The 20,500-nt window shown below is 39.4% G+C and overlaps 1 protein-coding gene across 1 annotated transcript; it reads right to left on the reverse strand.

Annotated features, from left to right (window-relative positions):
• Positions 1-491: 491 nt before the first annotated feature.
• Positions 492-1,418, reverse strand: LOC113038317 (olfactory receptor 146-like). Its single transcript, XM_026195641.1, has one exon. It carries the CDS (start codon positions 1,404-1,406, stop codon positions 492-494), a length of 915 nt encoding a protein of 304 aa, XP_026051426.1. The 5' UTR covers positions 1,407-1,418.
• Between the last annotated feature and the right edge of the window lie 19,082 nt (positions 1,419-20,500).

A 20,500-nucleotide genomic window follows, 5' to 3' on the forward strand; every position in this document is an offset into this window, starting at 1 on the left:
AAAACTCAGACTTTGCTCAGACTGGCTTTGTGCTACAGGCCACTGGAGTTAATTTATTAATGTATTAGTTCCCTTTGTCTGATTTGTCTACTAAAGTTCTGCCTTGGTTGTCTGTCTTCATCAATGTATTGTGCAAATGGTTATCCATAATTATCTCCTCAGTTTTGTCATTAAAGATCATTTTAACCATTTTTCTTGTCTTTGTGAGCTTCTATCAGCACATTACGTGACAAAAGTTGACTTTTGTGCTAATGAGCGAAAATTAACTTGCTTTTCTTGTCATTTATTTTCTTTCTTCTTTAGGTACTGCATTAAGTTTCATATTTTTAGTAAACAATTCCTGTACAAACACCTGATAAATACTGCAAGTAGCTTGAGTACAGAATAAAGTTGCATTATAATACTACAGCTAAGTAAAGTTCCACATTCACGAAATCCTGTAAAATCACATTGACTATGATCTGTAGACACAAAATCTGTCTTTTTCTACACTAGAGTTTAACTATCTTTTGTCTTATCTCTTTGGTTTGCAAACCATATACTAAGGGATTTAATCCTGGTGGTACAATGTGAAACATTAAACTGGCCAGTTTCCTGCTGTCAGAGTATTCAGGGAAACGGTGCAGAAAAATAAAAACGGCTCCAGAAATAAACATAATTAAATATACAGCTAAATGAGTGCTGCATGTTTTTATGGCTTTGCTGTTCAGTGCTTTGTTTTTGCTGGTTATACATACAGTAGCAATCTTTACATATGTAATTAATATTGTTACTGATGAAAGACTGAGTACAACCACAGTATAAATAATTCCAAAGATATTGTTAATAACCACATTTTCACAGGACAGTTTAAACAGTGATGCATTGTCACAGAAAGGATTTTCAATTTTATATCTACAGTGAGACAAACGCACAGTTAGGCCTATCATAATTGTCACCAGAAGAAAGGCCAGGCCCCAAGCAAATATTGAGAGTATAATAACCATTTTATTGGTCATTATGGCGGTGTACCGCAGTGGATTGCATATAGCTACGTATCTGTCAAAGGCCATAATCATCAGCACATAGTGACATGCTGCTGTAAATATATGCACAAAATAAGCTTGAATAACACATTCCACATATGATATGTAGTGCTCTAACGCTTCTTTTAAAATGTCTTGTAGTAAGCGTGGCATAATGACAGTTGTTCCTATTATATCATTCACTGGCAAGTTACAGAACAGAAAATGCATAGGGTCATGCAGATTCCTCTCTGTTGAGATCAGAAATATAACACCAATGTTTGAAACCATTGAAAAGACATAAACCAAAAGAAGTACAATGAAAACAGGCTGGGATGACTGAGGTGTAACTTTCAGTCCCTCCACGAGTAGAAGGCTGTGTCTTAATGTCAGGTTGTCCATTTTTTGCACACAAAATCTGCAACCAGAATAACAAACATAATATTAATTCCATATCATCTTAAACAAATCATTCACTTTTACTTAAATGCACATGACAAAAGAATAGCACTTTACAGTTTATACTTAAATTTGTTCTGTGCAAGATCATGTGGTAACTGCATATTCTGTAGGTATACAGTATACTGTATGTTTTTAACTGTTGTTGTAGTTTTTTTTTTTTTTATTTACATTATGTTGATAAAAATACAAACATTGTGTTTAACAATTACATTAAACACTAGTTCTTACTGATTAAAAAAAGTTCAGCTCTTATTTAGTTTTACTTTATAAATGTAATTGCAGCATCTTGCCTCAGTTAGACAGTATGACTCAAAACAGTTTAATGGCCCCCAAGCTGGTTTATATGGGTTTCTATCTGACATTGTCACTCCACTGGGGAAAACAATTCACAGCATTTGTTGCTAAGAGCAAGGCTGTTGATTAAATGTGTATGTACAGTAGCAACAAGTGAAGTTATTGGTTACTGCAATATGATTTAAGACCCCAATTATCTTTTTTTCTGAAACTGATAAATTTTTTTTAGAACAAGGTATTTACTTTACATATGCACAGATAAAAGGTTTCATATTGAGCAGTCAGTATTAATTGTCCTTAATAAATTTAACAGAATCCTTATAAATGTGTCACCTACAGTTTTTGTTCCATTTATCTGAATTAAAAGAACAAACTTTAAAGCTTTGAAGCAATGATGGAAAATTAAGTACATTGTACATTTATTTTTATTTTTACAGTTGGTATTCAACATTATAATTTGTTATGCTATGGCGGCTGTTGAATTCTTGATTGTTGAATATTCTAAGGTGTGCACTTATTTTCAGGGAAATGCACATCTAATATAAATTGCATTTTAGCTTGACTGCATTATGGTTAAATATCACTTTGCCAAATTATTTCAGTTATTCCAAATGACCTTACTGCCTACAATGCCAAAACCCACAACAACACTGACCAAGCAAATAAATAGAGGAAAAATTGGATAAAAGTCACAAACTATTCACATGAAATTATAAACTATAGTTATGGGTATTGATACGGCTGCCATGGTTGTGAAATGTGGCTGACGATCAGTTGCCTAAGAAATGATTGTAAATATTATTATTATGACAATTATAGCAATAAATTGTCTGTTTTAAGGCTTTGTCATAATTTGTTTTCTTTTTGTGTGTGTGTGTGTCACTCTGTACTTTTAATTTATATAAAATATAATATTTGTATAATCTTTGTTGGGCTAGAAAGTGTGAATTAAAATGCTTAAAGGACATGTACTTCCTGTTATTTTTAGCACCATTCAAAATAATTGTACTGCCTTCACTGAAGCATATGCATACAGACAATAACTCACACAGAGAAATCAAACCGCACACTCACAAAAAAAAAAAAAAACTAAACAAAGAAAAAAAAAAACATTCTGGAGCACAGAAACTTGTTGTCAACACTGGTCTGTGACTTTAAGAAATAAAATCGCTTTGCTATTGAAAAGCTACATTATACAGTATTTCGCAGCAATTGCTGATTGATCATTGCTCTTTTTAAGTAATGGACAGCTTCACTACTAGTAGCAAGACCCTGCACAAACACTATTAGCACAAACAGTAGGTTTAATTTATGAAACACACACAAAAAAAAAAAAAAAAAATATATATATATAAATATATATATATATATATATATATATATATATATATATATGTATGTATATATATATATGTGTATATATATATATGTGTATATATATATATATATATATATATATATATATATATATATATATATATATATATATATGTGTGTGTGTGTGTGTGTGTGTGTGTGTGTGTGTGTGTGTGTATGTGTAAAACATACATAAAGCTGTTCTGATATAAATTAAATGATGTATGAAATAAATGTCCACCTGCTCCTTACCATGTGTAAATGGTGCCTAAAATGACACTACATTTTGATGCTGTGGTGGAAAAATTCATTTAACATTGCTTCTGTATACCTATATAAGCATGTGTTTTCTTTGCTTTACTGTGTGGGTTCAGAAGGGTTACATTTGGGGGGGGGGGGGGGGGTGACAGATGTCGGAGAATGACCTGAGGGGGTCACCTAAGTCCTAAATGTGTGAGAAACAGCCCATAGAGAGTGTTCCTTGTTTTGTGTGGAAATTTACAGCTGCTGAAACTGTGTAACCTTGGAAGAGCAGAGGTATATAAGGTGGAGGACTGCCCTCTTCCTGGGTCGGTTTCACTCTGCAGGAACTCAGTGTTGCTGTATGACTGTCTGACCTTCTTTGCAAAGAATAAAAGCTTTCTTTTTAATTATACCTGAGAATGAGTCTGTCTCTTATGCTGATGAGAGTTGATTTAAATTTTGCCACGACAATTTGGTGTCAGAAAGTGGGATTCCTTGGATGTGTCTTCCGGACCTGTGAGTGGACGGTGACTGGCCAATCCTGAACAATAGAAGTTCAGCCCTAACCCCGATTAGATTTGAGGGAGAAAGGGACCGACCGTCGAGGCCCGGAGGGGACACCACTGGAATCAGAAAAGAAACGGAGTGGCAACAGAGCTCTCGGGTAAGAGACAGTTCATGGTATTCTAAGTTTTTTTTTTTTTTTTTTAAATAAGGATTGGAATTTAAATTAGAAAGGGACAAACCATATTGGTTTTCTTCTCTGTGGAAAGCACAATCTGGGCGATTCCAGGGGAATTGGATTGTGAGAATACTGCGGCACAGTTAATACATTTCTAAGGGGAATTGAAACTGCTGCAACTGGCGTGATCGTAAATTGAGTTAGAAATTGAAATCAAAGCGATCCAGATATTTCGAAGCGATAAGCTGAGATCACGCTCGAGCGGTTAACATATTTCTAAGAGGGAAAGTGAAACTGTGCGAGTATTGGTTCTTCCGACTTGGGCAGAGGAAAGTCGGATCTGTTGGAGACGTCTGACAGATTAAAGGCGCGCCGAAGGGAATATCCACAGAGGAGAAACCGGGAGATATGGGAAAGTCTCAGAGCAAGCTCGTTGAATATGATACACCGGTGTTTAGGCAAATGAAAAAGTTGTATGGTCAAAAAAGCATGCAAGATATGGGGAAATTAATTTAATACCATGGTTTTCCAAAAGAGGGAACGCTGAGTGTTAAGAAATTAAAAGCTGTGAAGGAATCAGTAGAAGAGGGAAGCGAGGGACAGAAAGGTTGTTGTGCGAGGCACATGTGTGAGAAATGTGAACGTTGGATAGCTGAGGCAGATAGCAGAGAAAGGAGAACAATGCAGAAAGAATTAGCAAGTAGAAAGAAGGAAAAGAAAGTTGAAGAATGTGATGAAAATGTAAATGCCTCACATAGACCTACTAACTGCTTTTATGTTTGTGTTTCTAAACATGTACCTCTGCCATACACACATTTCCCGGTGACCGAGGTGCAAGCCGCAAAAATGGACCCCGATCTCGATTACTCTCCACCAAGAAGACCAACAGCACTGTGGCTAGATCCAGAATGGAGACAAGAAGCAGCGGAAGACCCAGATATCATTCCTGAAACCCCCAACGAGGAAATTGAAGAGGAAATAGTGCGCAGAGCACCCCCGACAAAGAAAAGACAAACAGCGAAAGAAGAAAATGCGAGTATAACAGCTCCATTGATTGAAGTTTCTGGCCCTGACGGCCCTGTCATGGTCTTTAGACCATGGACTATAACGGACATGAAGAAAGCGATGGCTCACTTGCCGAGCCCTGATGAAGCAGGTGATAAATTTTCTACTGAATTAGTCACCTTCTGCAAAGAATTCAGCCCTACCGTGCATGAACTGAGAAGGCTGCTGGCAGTGAAACGGAGAGCTGCAGAAAGAGGACTGTCGGAGAGAACACTGTTAATGGAAAAGTGGATGGCTATCTGCTGTTTTAGCACACGCTTTGCATGCAGAGGAGATGCAGACGGCGGAGAAGGAAAGAGTTAAAGCCAAGACCAACAGAGAGTGGCAGCTGGCGTTTGTGCAAGCCGTGTCGAGGCCGGGGGGGCTATTCTGCGTAGCGAAACCAGCAATCGAAATCGGGAAGATGGAAAAGAGGAGGAGGAAGATATCCGAACGAAACTGAAAGAAACTCTGAAAGATGGGGTTGTTGGATCTGCGAGACTGATGGACATATGACATTCAGGTGCACCAGATGCAGACTGTGCAAAAAGGACAGGCATTGGGCAAAGGATTGCCTGGAGAACCGGCGAAATCAACAAGCAGACTGAAGTGAGGGAGACGGAGAGCAGAGAGGAGGGGTCCAGGGCGAGCAACCAACAGTCACAAGTCAGGGAAGTGAAAATTTTCTAAACACAAACACACACACATACACTGATGTAACTTTCTGCTCTCTGCAATGAAGAAAAAAGCTTGCTTTCCTTTGTGTATGTCTGATTCTGTTGAAAAGCATCCTGAAAAATGTGCTATTATGTTTAAAAGTGAAGCTTTTATGAAAATGCTTAAATATCCTATGCTAGTGGAGGGGATATTGATTTGAGTTTTTAGCTGATTCTGGGGCCGCACGGTCAGCTATACGGCCATGTGATTTGCAGTGCCAACCACAATTAACAGGTGAAATGAATGAGTCAATTTCTGCATCAGGGCACGTAATTTGTGAAAGGTTCACAGTGCCTTTGAATTGTGAAACAAAAGGGGGTTAGGTGCTGAGGCATGCTTTTCTCTATACCCCTGCATGTCCAGTGCCTTTGATGGGGAGAGATTTGTTGTGCAAACTAAATTTGACATTGACCGCAGACTCTGGGGGTGTCGGAGTGGCAGAGAAAGAGCAGATTTGCTGTCTGAAAGCAGAACCAAAATGGGCATATGAATGGCACATCATAAATTCTGATTGGGCTGGAATGATGTGTGAACTGGCTAAAGATCGAACAAAACCATTTGATAGATAAATCATGTTGCCTGACAAATTGCATTGCACGTCACATGTTGTGGTACAACGAGATTACCAGTATGAAAAAGACTGGTTTGAGGGAGGAAAAGGAGAAACTTTACATTTTGAGAAAATGTTTTGGACAGAAAATGTGTGTGCAGTTTCAGTTTACCTGACAGAGAAACAGCTTCAGTTTTACCTAATGGTAGAAGATTCTGTGCCTCACTTATCACTTTCCAAGGACAGGAGCCAGACAGGGCCCAGATTAGACTTGTTTGTGAAAAACTGTGTTTATGCCAAAGACTGGAGACAGATAGGGGAGGGGGTGAAACACAGTGAGAGTCTGGGAGTGTTTATGACTGAGTGCAAGCATGACATTGAAACAGAGAGAGTTGTGGTACCCATTGACGAAAGAAAGAGGTAGAATCATTGCATGACAGTTATTTGTGCCTTCAGAAATACATCCAGCATTAACAAAAGTGCCATCAGAGTTATGGGCAAAACACAAATATGATGTGGGTTTGATTAAAGGATGTGAACCAGTTGTGGTCACCCCAAAATCTGATTACAGACCATGTCAATGTCAATACCCTCTAAAACAAGAGGCAATTCTTGGTATAAAACCGGTGTTTGAGTCACTATTAAAAGAGGGAATAATGGTGTCATGCAATGATTCTCCAGTTCGCACTCCAATTTTTCCTGTAAAAAAGATAAGGGATGTGGGTCAGCCCACAGAGTGGCGATTTGTACAGGATTTACAGTCTGTAAGCGCTGCTGACAGGCAAAGAGCTCCATCAGTACCAAATCCATACACAATTTTATCACAAATACCACAAGATGCACCATTCCTTTCAGTGGTAGATTTGGCAAATGCATTTTTTAGTGTGCCAGTTGATAAAGACAGCCAATTCTGATTTGCATTTGAAGTTTAGGGCAAAGGTTACAACGAAGCTCTAAGAAAGAGTTTGGAAGCTTTGACCCTGGCAGCAGGTACAGCTTGGTTACAGTAGGTGGATGATCTTTGCTTGTGTGCTCGTGATGAGCTTAAATGTGTAAACTGACACTGTGACCATCCTGAAGCATCTGGCCCAGGAGGGCCATAAAGTCAGCCTGACAAAACTGCAGTTCGTAAAACAACAGATTACATTCCTGGGGGGCATTTAATAACACTGAATAGCAAAACACTGTCTGAAAAAGGGGTTAAAGCTACAAGAAAAGTCCCAAAACCAGTAACAAAGAAACAAATGCTTAATTTTAGGGATGTGTTCCTACTGTAGAACATCTATTCCAAATTATGCAATTTTTGAGAGCCCTGAGAGGGAAGGGGTTGGATTTATATTACAGGATTGAGTGGACAGAGAAAGCAGAAGAGGCATTTCTGAACATGAAAGTTCAGCTGTCTATTGCGCCAACTCTGGGCTTGCAGGCGCCAAATAAACCCTTTGTTCAGATGGTTGAAGAGAAAAATTTATTTATGACTTCTTTATTGTTGCAGCATCATGGAGACAAACTGAGACCTGTGGCACATTTTTCCAGCAAACTGGACCCAGTTGCAGCAGGCCTGCCACACTGTCTGACGGCGTTGGCAGCTGCTGAGAAGGCCGTGGTGGCTTCTAGAGAATTCGTAGGTTACTCTGATTTGACATTGATGGTGTCTCACGCAGTGTCCATGATTTTGCAGGAATAGAAAACATCACACTATCAACAGCTCGATGTTTAAGATATCATACTATTCTGCTTGATATGCTTAATATCACTGTTAAGCGATGCACAACCTTGAATGTTGCTACTCTCCTTCCAACAGAAGAGGATGGGGAAGAGCATCATTGTTGTTTAACAGCACTTGAACAACTGTGCACGCCACGTCCAGACTTGTCTGACGTGCCACTTGAAAATTGTGAAAATGTCCTCTTTGTGGATGGCTCAGCTTTTAAAGATCCACAAATAGGCCTGAATAAGGTTGGTTATGAGATAACTGAATTTGACATTGTGGCCGCTGGCTCATTGCCATCAAATTATTCAGCACAAGCAGCTGAGCTTGTGGCATTAACAGAAGAATGCAGACTAATGAGAGACAAATGTGTAACGATTTACACAGATTCACGCTATGCATTTGGGGTTACTCATGATTTTGGTGCGCTGTGAAAACAAAGAAAGTTTTTAAAGTCAGATGGGCGACCAATATTAAATGTCCCCCTCGTGGCAGATTTGCTAGATGCTATTTTGCTGCCAGAAAAGATAGGCAGTTGTAAATGCGCAGCGCATAATAACAACAAATATTCTGTATCTACAGGAAACGTCAGAGCAGACGCAGCAGCAGACAAAATCATCAGAGTGTACTTTGTTATCTGAAAATAACCCTGACATTTCTTCATCTTTACAGGGCATGCAGACATTTGAGACAGGGCAGGAGAGAGAGAAAGATGGAAACAGCTGTGAAGTGGTGAATGGAGTATGGATGAGCAGAGATGGCAAGCCTTGTTTACCTAAAACACTTCTTTCCTCACTATGCTAAGTCGATGCATGGGAAAGACCACGCATCGAAAGGGGGAATGATTATGCAAATTAAAGAATTGTGGTTTACAAAAGGGTTTAAAAATTTACAAAAGGGTTAAAAAATTTATGCAGAAATTTTTTGAAAAAGATTTGTCATTTGTAATAATGTGGCAAGAGGCATAAAAATGTCTCAGGTATCCCAGACAGCACAGATGGATTTCATTGAACTTTTCCCATGTGAAGGGAAGGAAAAATGGTTTGGTATTTGTGGACATATGGTCCAAATGGGTAGTGGTCTGCCCAATGTCCAAACAGGATGCAGCAGCAGTAGTAAGGGCTCTGCTGACTGCCACGAAAAAGCAGTTTGGGCAATGAAACACATTTTGTGTAGGGGCAATAAAAATCTAATTGGCTAAGTGTTGTGAGAAAACTGGACTCACATGGGTTAAGGTGCTCCCAATCGTTCTCATGTACATGAGAATGAGAAATCGATCCAGAGTAAACCTGAGCCTTTTTGAAATTCTCTTTGGCAAACCAAAATTTATGGGTAAAGAAAGTGGGTAAACAACAGCTACCATCTACAGGTGTGTGAGCATGACATGTTGAGTTACTGCAAGGAAATGTCTTCTCTGTTGTCTAATGTCTGTGTTCAGGTGAAAGCTGCTCAGGAGAAGGTTGCTGAAATTCCATTGCACAACCTGAAACCAGGAGATTTCGTGGTGGTGCGAGATCTGAGGAGAAAGAGCTGGAAGGCGAAAAGGTGGCTGGGACCGTTCCAGGTGCTTCTGACCACTCACACGGCTGTGAAGGGAGCAGAGAGAGCAACGTGGATCCAGGCCAGCTACTGCAGAAAGGTCCCACCTGCATCTGAGGAAGAGGAGCTGAGGGAGTAAGGATCTGGAGAAACACATGTCAACAAGGCCAGAATCCAGCCTAAACATCAAGCGTCCTTATCAGCGGGAAGAGCAAGGTTAAGACTGAAAAACAGCATCGAAGTAGTCTGCGCGCAAGTGAAAAGATAACTATGAGCATCATAGTTGGGTACATCATGTTGTTTTCATATTCCAGACTACAGTGACAACGTTATCAATATCATCACTCACATGAGAATGGCCGTAAAAGAGCCTGAACGTACACATAATGCTGCTAAATGATTTTTGCTGATATTATGCCTACCATGTATTTTTTTTAGTTGATATCCAGCTCAGGACAGAGACTGGAGAAGTTGAGTGTTTAACATCAAATGGTTCAAATGACTGTGTACAATGAAGACATTATCATGGATTTGAGTAGGGAGAAAACTACTGATGAAGGGACAAACAGTAGTGGAAGCTACAGTGAAATGTGTTAAATGCATGAGATTTATGAGATTTTTTTTCTTTGAAGTAAGAAATGTTCAGGCCTATCTGAATCTATACTGTTTGCTTGCTTGAAATAGGGTCTGTCCCCATATAAAAAGCCTTAGTATATTTCCTAAATTCTTTTACAAACTTAAGAGGGTGATCATTTATGTGAAGATCAGGGATGAAGAGTATAAATGTGATGAAATGCCTTAAGTTTGCTTTATTTTGAATCATGTTTGTATTTCTGAGTGTGAAATTTTGATTTCGGATTGTGTTTATATCTGTGACGTGACTGAGGGTCTGACTCATGTCAGGAATGCAGTAGCAGTGACTTACTCGTTTAGCCCGGCGCCCAGAGCAAACATAATTCTAAGTGTGTAGTGAAAATAGAACAAGTAGTAATGAATTTTTATGTTTTATTGATCAATGAATGATAAAGAGGGGGAAATTGTGGTGGAAAAATTAATTTAACATTGCTTCTGTATACCTATATAAGCATGTGTTTTCTTTGCTTTACTGTGTGGGTTCATAAGGGTTACATTTGGGGGGGGGGGTCCTGAGGGGGTCACCTAAGTCCTAAATGTGTGAGAAACAGCCCATAGAGAGTGTTCCTTGTTTTGTGTGGAAATTTACAGCTGCTGAAACTGTGTAACCTTGGAAGAGCAGAGGTATATAAGGTGGAGGACTGCCCTTTTCCTGGGTCGGTTTCACTCTGCAGGAACTCAGTGTTGCTGTATGACTGTCTGACCTTCTTTGCAAAGAATAAAAGCTTTCTTTTTAATTATACCTGAGAATGAGTCTGTCTCTTATGCTGATGAGAGTTGATTTAAAATTTGCCACGACAATGAACAACCATAATAATATTTTAAAAGTTTGTTTGCCCTGTGTTATTTATTAATTTATTTATGTAGCGGCTAGTTGGAAACTGGCTGCTTTCAAAACTGCATACTTACCTACTGTAAGTAGGCAACAGACAAATGAATATGTTTGAATCCTTAGGATTCATAAAAGAGTAGGGAAGAATTATCTGGTTGGTGTTAAAAATTTTGTGAGAATCAGACGTGTATACTTAAGTAGTTTTGAATATGCCTATTTACCTACTTAACTTCTATATAGTAGGAAAAAAACAGTATGTGAAGTAATTAGTATGTTCGAAACCTTAGTATTCATAAAAGAGTAGGCAAGAAATCCATTGACATCATACTGCTTCAGCCCAGATTCTGAAGTGTACATTTGATGGGCACTTTTCTATCCCAGGAGGCCACAGGAGAGGATATGTTTTAATCTAACAGGCTGGAGAACATACTTGGTTACTAACATATTTCAATTCAAGCTTATTTGTATAGCGCTTTTTCCGATAAAAATCATTGCCAAGCAACTTTACAGAAAATTATGTTTCTACAATATTTAGTAGCATATAAGTGGTGACTGTCAGTTTATGTGCATTTGTGTCACGAATCGAGAGATCCAATAGCAGTGTTTAATGGGAAATCCAAAATCAAATCCAAAACAGGCAGGAGGTCAAAAACAATAAAAGCAGTCCAAAAAACATGCAAAACACGAGGAGCAAATAGGGAACACAAGAAACAGGGTGACATGAAACAAAGACTCCATGAAAGAGATAGAGACAGGCTGGTTTATATGGACAGGTGAAAACGATGAAAGTGGAGACAGCTGTGTGCAATTAAAAGTGATGAATGGGACAAAAGCTTGTGGGAAATGTAGTGCCTACAGTGGGGTGACTATGGGGAAGTGACACCACTAGTGGACACCCAGGGAAACACAGACCAGACACTGTGACATAGGGCCAGGACCATAGAAGGGAACAGGGACCAGGAGGGAGGTGGACGGCACAGGACCAGGGTGATGGATGGAGGACCAGGTCCATTGAGGGAAACAGAGACCGAAAGTGAAAAAACAAACAAACACAACAACAATGACAAAACAAAGAGGCCATGAGGAAATGGGAAGTTCAGGGGAGAACCACCACCACCTTCCGTTTGAGACAAAGGCCCACCAGGGTGGCGCAGAGGACCACCACAGTTGAGCAGACAAGACAGATGCCCACCAGAGCAGCGCAGAGGACCACCACCTCTGTGTGGACGAGACAGAAGCCCACCAGGGTGGCACAGAGGACCACCACAGCTGAGCAGACGAGACAGAAGCCCACCAGGGCTGCGCAGAAGACCACCACAGCCGTGCGGTCGAGAGCGAAGCCCACCAGGGCGGCGCAGAAGACCACCACAGCCGTGCGGTCGAGAGCGAAGCCCACCAGGGCGGCGCAGAAGACCACCACAGCCGTGCGGTCGAGACAGAAGCCTACCAGGGCAACGCAGAGGACCACTACAGCTGTGCGGTCGAGGGCGGCGCAGAAGACCACCACAGCCGTGCGGTCGAGACAGAAGCCCACCAGGGCGGCGCAGAAGACCACCACGTTGGGATCGATGGCACAGGAGAGCAAGTCTGTTTAGGTAAGCATGAAATGGAGAACATGAACAGGTTAAGGGTGGCCTTCCTGGCCCTGATGAGATGGTAGATGGTCTCCATGGCCATGACAGGATAGGATGAGTGCTCAGGAAGTTCAGCTGAGATGTGACAAGGCTCTGGAAGTTCAGCAGAGATGTGACGAGGCTCTGGAAGTTCAGCAGAGACGTGAAGAGGCTCTGGTAGATCCATGGTGATTTGACTGGGTTCAGGAAGATCAATTGTGGCTTGACTTTGTTCAGGAAGATCCACGGTGACTTGACTTGACTCATGAAGATCATTGGTAACTTGCCTTTGCTCATGAAGATGACTGATGACTTGCCTTTGCTCATGAAGAACACTGGTGACTTGACCTTGCCCATGAAGAACACTGGTGACTTGACCTTGCCCATGAAGAACACTGGTGACTTGACCTTACCCATGAAGACCATTGGTGACTTAACTTGACTCATGAGGTCTAACTGTGATTGTGCTTGACTCATGAGTGTTAATGGTGACTTGACCTGACTCAGGATGGTCAACACGGACCTGACTCGTCTCTGGAGGGACCATGGGGACCTGGTCAGTGGGGACCTGACTCGACTCTGGACGGTGTGCTGTGGCACTGGGCTGGCGGCCACCTTGTGCAGTGGCGCTGGGCAGGGGACCATCTTGTGCTGTAGCGCTGGGCTGGCAGCCACCTTATGCTGTAGGGCTGGGCTGGCGGCCATCTTGTGCAGTGGCGCTGGGCTGGTTGCCATCTTGTGCTGTGGCGCTAGGTTGGCAGCCATCTTGTGCAGTGGCGCTGGGCTGGCGGCCATCGTGTCTGGAGAGACGGGTGTGGTCTGTTATATCCCATTGACTATGATGGTGAAGGTAACTGGTGAACCCTCAAAAGTCCAGGACCTCCAGCTACTTCATCTCCCACCCAGGCAAAGGGTCATGCAGGCAATTGTTGAATAGGTCCTTCAGGGCCTAAAGAAAACGATGAAAAAATGGAGACAGCAGAGTGCAATTAACAGGTGTGCAATTAACAGTGATGAATGGGACAAAGGCTTGCCTGCAGTGGGGTGACTATGGGGAAGTGAGACCACTAGTGGCCACCCAGGGAAACACAAACCAGACATTGTGACAATATGACAGGAATAGCATCATCTGAGCTCCTCTTAGGGGTTAGCATCTTCTCTTCTCAGGTGTTCAGGATCCAGACTGGAGCTTGTGTAAATCCTAGTTACATCCCGTAGAAAAAACAGAGTAACAAACAGAGACATAATTAGCGTAGCTGCTGTTCCATAAAAGTAAAATTAAATAGTTTAACCCAAGCTAAAGAATTAGAATACACATTTGATCAGATAGAACTGCAGTCACAAATTATGAGATGCATTATTCGACTGCTTGGCGAAAGAGATGTTTTTTTAATCTAGATTTAAACAGAGAGAGTGTGCCTGAACCCCGAACATTATCAGGAATGCTATTTAGGTACGCAGGAGCTAAACCATTTAGGGCCTTATCTTTAAGTAATAATTTGTAACTGATATGGAACTTAATAGGTAGCCAGTGCAGAGACTGTAAAATTGGGGTCAAGTCAAGTCACCTTTATTTATATAGCGCTTTTAACAAAATACATTGCGTCAAAGCAACTGAACAACATTCATTAGGAAAACAGTGTGTCAATAATGCAAAATGATAGTTAAAGGCAGTTCATCATTGAATTCATTGATGTCATCTCTGTTCAGTTAAATAGTGTCTGTGCATATATTTGCAATCAGGTCAACGATTGCACAGCGGCAAGGAACCGAAACTCCATCGGTGACAGAATGGGGGTAATATGATAATATTTTCTTGACCTGGTAAGGACTCTAGCTGCTGAATTTTGAACTACCTGTAGCTTGTTTATTGAAGATGCAGCACAACCACCTAGAAGTGCATTACAATAGTCCAGTCTAGAGGTTATGAATGCATGAACTAGCCTTTCTGCATCAGAAACAGGTAACATATTTCATAGCTTGGCAATGTTTCTAAGATGGAAGAATGCTGTTTTTGTAACATGGGAAATATGGTTTTCAAAAGACAAGTTGCTGTCTAATATAACACCCAGATTTTTGACTGTAGATGAAGAAACAGTACATCCGTCTAGTTGCAAACTGTAGTCTACTAGATTCTGTGTACTGTTAATAACTAATATCTCTGTCTTATCTGAATTTAATAGGATACAATTATTGGTCTTCCAATTTTTTTAAATTTTTAACACACTCTGTTATCTTAGATCATTTAGAAGTTTCATCTAGTCTCGTTGAGATATATAGTTGAGTATCATCAGTATAACAGTGGAAACTAATCCCATATTTTCTAATAATATTACCAAGGGGCAACATGTATATTGAAAATAGAAGAGGACCTAGGACAGATCCTTGTGGCACTCCATATTTTACTGGTGATAAATGATGACTCCCCATTTAAATAAACAAAATGGTAGCGATCAGACAGGTAGGATCTAAACCATCTTAGAGCCTGCCCTTGAATACCTGTATAGTTTTGTAATCGATCTATGAGTATGTCATGATCTATGGTGTCGAACGCTGCACTAAGATCAAGTAAAACAAGCAATGAGATGCAGCCTTGATCTGACGCAAGAAGCAAATCTTTCGTAATTTTAACAATTGCAGTTTCTGTTCTATGGCAGGGCCTGAAACCTGACTGAAATTGTTCATACAGATATATTTTTTTTGCATGAAGGAGCTCAATTGAGCAGACACAACTTTTTCAAAAATATTTGACATAAATGGAAGATTTCAAATGGGCCTATAATTTGCCAGTTCACTAGGATCTAGTTGTGGTTTCTTAATAAGAGGCTTAGTAATCGCCAGCTTGAATGGTTTTGTGACATGACCTAAAGATAACGACGAGTTAATAATGTTGAGAAGCAGTTCTTATGCTACCAGTAACAACTCTTTCTGTAATTTAGTATGTACAGGATCTAATAAACATGTTGTTGGTTTAGATAAAGTGATATGTTTATCTTTAGCTCTTCCTGCCCTATAATTGATAAAGATAGCTGTGTACATACATGCAACAATATTATAACTGCTATAAAGAATAAAATTTATAAACATACACAGCTCAAACATAGAAAATTAAATAAAAACAGTGTTCCGTGGTTTAATGAATCCCTTTGGGACACAATGAAACAGAGAGATAAAGCTCTCAAGGTTTCTCTTAAACCTAAATTAGCCACTGATTATTACGTTTATAAATCTCTTAGAAATAAATTCAAATTCGAAAAGCAAAAGCAAATTTTTTCCTAAACTTAATCAAAGAGGCAAAAGGTAATTGTAAAAATCTGTGGAGAAGCATGGACAAACTATTGGGAAGGAAAATAAAATAAATCAGGAGCTTTTAAAGCACAAAATCAATGGAATTGTTCAAAATGAGAGCTCTATTTTGGCTAAACACTACAATGATTATTTCTTGGATTCTGTATTAGACCTGGTGGAGACTTTCCCTGAAGTGAACCGCTGCAGAGATGATCATGGGGATGGTAATGCGTCTAACTTTAAGTTGCAGAATATAGATGGAGACAAAATTTTCTAAATAATGTCCGATTTAAAAAATAATAAAGCAAAGGATATATTCGGACTTGATACATCACTTTTAAAAGAACACAAAACTATTCTAACTTCTCCACTAACAATAGCTGTGAATCAATCCATAAATGAAAACAATTTTCCTTTGGCGCTAAAAAAAGCAGTAGTCAAGCCGATTTTCAAATCAGGAGACAAGCTCTGTGTCTCAAACTATATACCTATTAGCATTCTACCAGCCATCTCCAAGATCTTTGAGAAGGTGGTGGCAGAACAGCTAGTACAGCATCTTAACCACACTTATGCATTACATCCTTGCCAGTTTGGGTTCAGGAAAAGATACTCCACAGAGTATGCGTGCTGCTACCTACTAGAAGACATCAAATCCAGCCTTGATGGTGGAGGTGTGGTAGGGGCGGTCTTTCTGGACTTGAAAAAGGCCTTCGATACAGTTAATCATCAGCTTCTCATTAGCAAACTATCTGATTTTTCTCTTGACACAAATACAATTACATGGATTCAATCTTACCTTAATGACAGACAACGTGTTGCGGTTGACAATAAAAAAAATCACCATTAAGACCTTGTAGCATGGGAGTGCCACAAGGTTCCATTTTGGGCCCCCTGCTTTTTACCCTATACATAAATGACCTACCAACTGTGTGTAAGAGTAAAATTACTATGTATGCTGACGATACGGTGCTATATGCACATGGTAAAACTGTGGAAGAAGTCGCTCACAAACTGACCAAAGAGAAGAAGAAAGTTTCTTTGTGGCTGAAAAACTCATGCCTCACTCTAAATTTAGATAAGACTGTTTCTATGTTTTTCACAAATCGTTTTAAAAAACAAATTAACCCTAATATTTTAATTGATGGACAAATCATTTCAAATCAAGAACAGGTAAAATATTTAGGTGTCATATTGTAACCAAATTTAGGCTTTAAAAAGCATATAAAAAAGTTAATAGTTATACAATAAAATTTAATATGGCACATTTCAGATACATTCGAAATTCCTTTACAATCGAGGCCTCAGGGGCCTATCTAAATGCCATGATTGTTCCTCATTTTCGATGTTGTATGACAAGTTGGTCGCAGGCTACTAAAACTGCCCTCAAGCCTCTTGAGTCATTATATAAAAGCGCTCTAAAGATTCACGATAAGAAAAGCAGACAATTCCATCACTGTCATATTCTTGTAAAATACCAGTTTCTCAGCTTTGAAAATCTGATAATTCACACCAATCATGACAACACTGCTCCTCCACTAAAATAATTCATATCTTTGGGCTCTGAAATAACAGCTCGAGCCACAAAATCTACAGTGCGAGGTGAATGCAGGATCCCGAAACGCAGGACAGTATTTGGAAACTCTGCTTTTTCTTGTGTGGCCGCTCGTCAGTGGAATATGTTGCCTACAGAGCTAAAAAAAAAAAGCACTCATTTTTACATCTTCACACGCCAAGCAAAGAAATGGCTTTTATCAAATCAAATTTGTCCCCACATGTGACCAGATATGTGTATGTGTTTAAGTGTGTGTTCTAAGGTCTAAGTATATGAAAGGTGTGAACATGAACTTTTGTACAATTTTTATTATTTTTATTTTTGGCAAGTGTAAATCTTATTACTCATGTATGTTTATATATTGTAGCTTAACATCAGCCTGCCCAGGGACTACGGGTGAAAATTAGCTCTTGAGCTAAAACCCGGTACTACTATGCATCTCTCCCTTTGAGGTTAATGTTTATTGTACAAAAAAATTGTTGTAAAGCACTGCAGTTTATATTTGGGTGCGATGGATGAAACTGAAGTAATAGTCGCTGTAGAATCTACTTTTGTTATTGTATTTCTGATGTTATCTACTTTATCAGTGAAGAAATTCATAAAGTAATTACTATTAAACGTTGATGGGATATTTGAATCAAGTGGCGCCTGGTTATTTGTTATTTGTTTGTGTAATCTCGCCACTATTCTAAATAAAAACCTTGGATTGCTTTGATTATTTTCAATGAGATAGTGGATATGCTCGGCCCTGGCAGTTTTTAAGGGCCTGTCAATAGTTGGACATACTGTTTTTCCACGCAATTATAAAAACTTCCAAGTTAGTTTTTGTCCATTTGCACTCAAGACTATGAGTTTCTTTCTTGAGAGAGTGATTATTACTGTTATACCATGGCACAGTAAATATTTCTCTAACCTTTTTCAACTTAATGTGGGCAACAGCGTCTAATGTATTAAATAAATTAGTTCCCATGTTGCCAGTCATTTAATCTAGTTAATTTGTATATTTGGGTACAAATAGCAGTTGAGATAAATCATGCAGGTTATTTGTGAATCTGTCTTTGGTGGCGTGAACAATAGTTCTGTTCAGATGGTAATGCTGAGCCATATAGTTAATATCAGTGATACGCAGCATGCACAATACAAGGAAATGGTCTGTAACATCATCACTTTGAGGTACGATATCTATATTAGAAAGATCGATTCCATGTGATATAATTAAATTTACTGTGTGATTAAAACGATGGATGGGCCCGGTGACATTTTGCTTGACTCCAAAAGAGTTTATTAGGTTAGTAAACACAAGTCCTAATGCATCATTTTTATTATCAACGTGAATATTAAAATCTCAGATGATTATGCCTTTATCAACTGTAACCAAAATGTCAGAGAGGAAATCTGTAAATTATTTCAGGAATTCTGTATACGGCCCTGGTGGTTTATTCACAGTAACCAGAGAAAGAGACACAATATATTTATTTTGCATACCTGACAGTGTAACATTAAGCAGAAGTATTTTGAATGAGTTAAACCTGTATCCTGTTTTCTGTAACATTGAGAATATCACTATATATTGTTGCAACATTTCCCAACATCACATCAGTAATGACTTTAAAATCGATACTATTAGAGATAAAATTGCAACCATTCAGCCGTCAGTTACAGTATCGCATCAGACAGTGCACTATAGACCCCCTGAGGAACAGTTCCACTCATTCTCTACTATAGGAGAGGAAGAATTGTATGAACTTGTTAAATCATCTAAACCAACAACATGTATGTTAGACCCTATACCATCTAAGTTCCTAAAAGAGGTGCTTCCAGAAGTCATCTTCTGACTATTATTATTTCCTCATTGTCATTAGGATATGTCCCCAAAACCTTCAAACTGGCTGTTATTAAGCCTCTCATAAAAAAAACACAACTTGACCCCAAAGAACTAGTAAATTATAGACCAATCTCGAATCTCCCTTTTCTGTCCAAGATACTAGAAAAGGTGGTATCCTTACAATTATATTCCTTCTTAGACAAAAATGGTATATGTGAGGATTTCCAGTCAGGATTTAGACCGTATCATAGTACTGAGACTGCTCTCCTTAGGCCGGGTTCACACCGCAAGTTTAAGCAGAGCAGAAGCAGCGCGTTAGCAGCAGGTAGGCAGAGCAGAAGCAGCGCGCGCCTATTTTGCTTTCACACCGGCAGCGGAGGCAGCGTGCAACTGAACAGCAGATTTTGGTCAGAGTGCTCTATAATGGGTACGTTCGCATTGGTTTATTTCCCATTTAAAATACATTTAAATAAAAAGACTAGGCAAGAAGCTTTTTTAATTAATAATTAAATTGTTACTTTTGTTGGATCTTTGTTTTGCTGTCTTTGTTTTCCGTGCAGTACGTGTTGTTGATAGAAGAAAGGCCATCGCGCTATATTTGTTATTAAGGAGACTAAAAAGACCCAGACTTTGGGTTCATCCCATTAACCGACGTAGGAGAGAACATGGTGCATATTACCATCTTGTCACTGGGTTTGTTTGCAATCAAATTTACCAAAAAACACCCTGAAAACCAATTTAATAAACGGTGTTAAATTATGTGCATTGTAAATGGTTCACAGCCTTGACTTCCTGCTCATCTTGAAATCAGCATTTACTTGTTTATTATATATGCATGTATCACCTGCTTTTGTTATTTGTGTGCTTATGTGTAATTTAGAAATTGTAAATAAATGGTTCTAATTGAATCAATTTTGAATCAAATATTGAGTTGTTTGCTCGTGTGCCAGCGAAAGCGTCAAAAACACTATAAAATTAATTACCATCTGCAATAAGAGCCGCTGCAACTTCGTCCCATGCTTTTTCCTTCTCCTGGAAGTCTTTCTAAAGTACATTGTGTGGATCATAAAGAACTTGATATTTCTCAACTTCCACAATGAGACGAGTGTTGTCCATTATTGTCTTTCCAGGTGCACTCTGAAGACCACCGCCTGT

This window comes from Carassius auratus, chromosome 21, assembly GCF_003368295.1.
Source record: "Carassius auratus strain Wakin chromosome 21, ASM336829v1, whole genome shotgun sequence".
NCBI classification, from domain to species: domain Eukaryota; kingdom Metazoa; phylum Chordata; class Actinopteri; order Cypriniformes; family Cyprinidae; genus Carassius; species Carassius auratus.

What these genes read in the sequence shown, in the direction of transcription:
- LOC113038317 (XM_026195641.1), bottom strand. Translation starts at nt 1,406, where the DNA reads ATGGACAACCTGACATTAAGACACAGCCTTCTACTCGTGGAGGGACTG.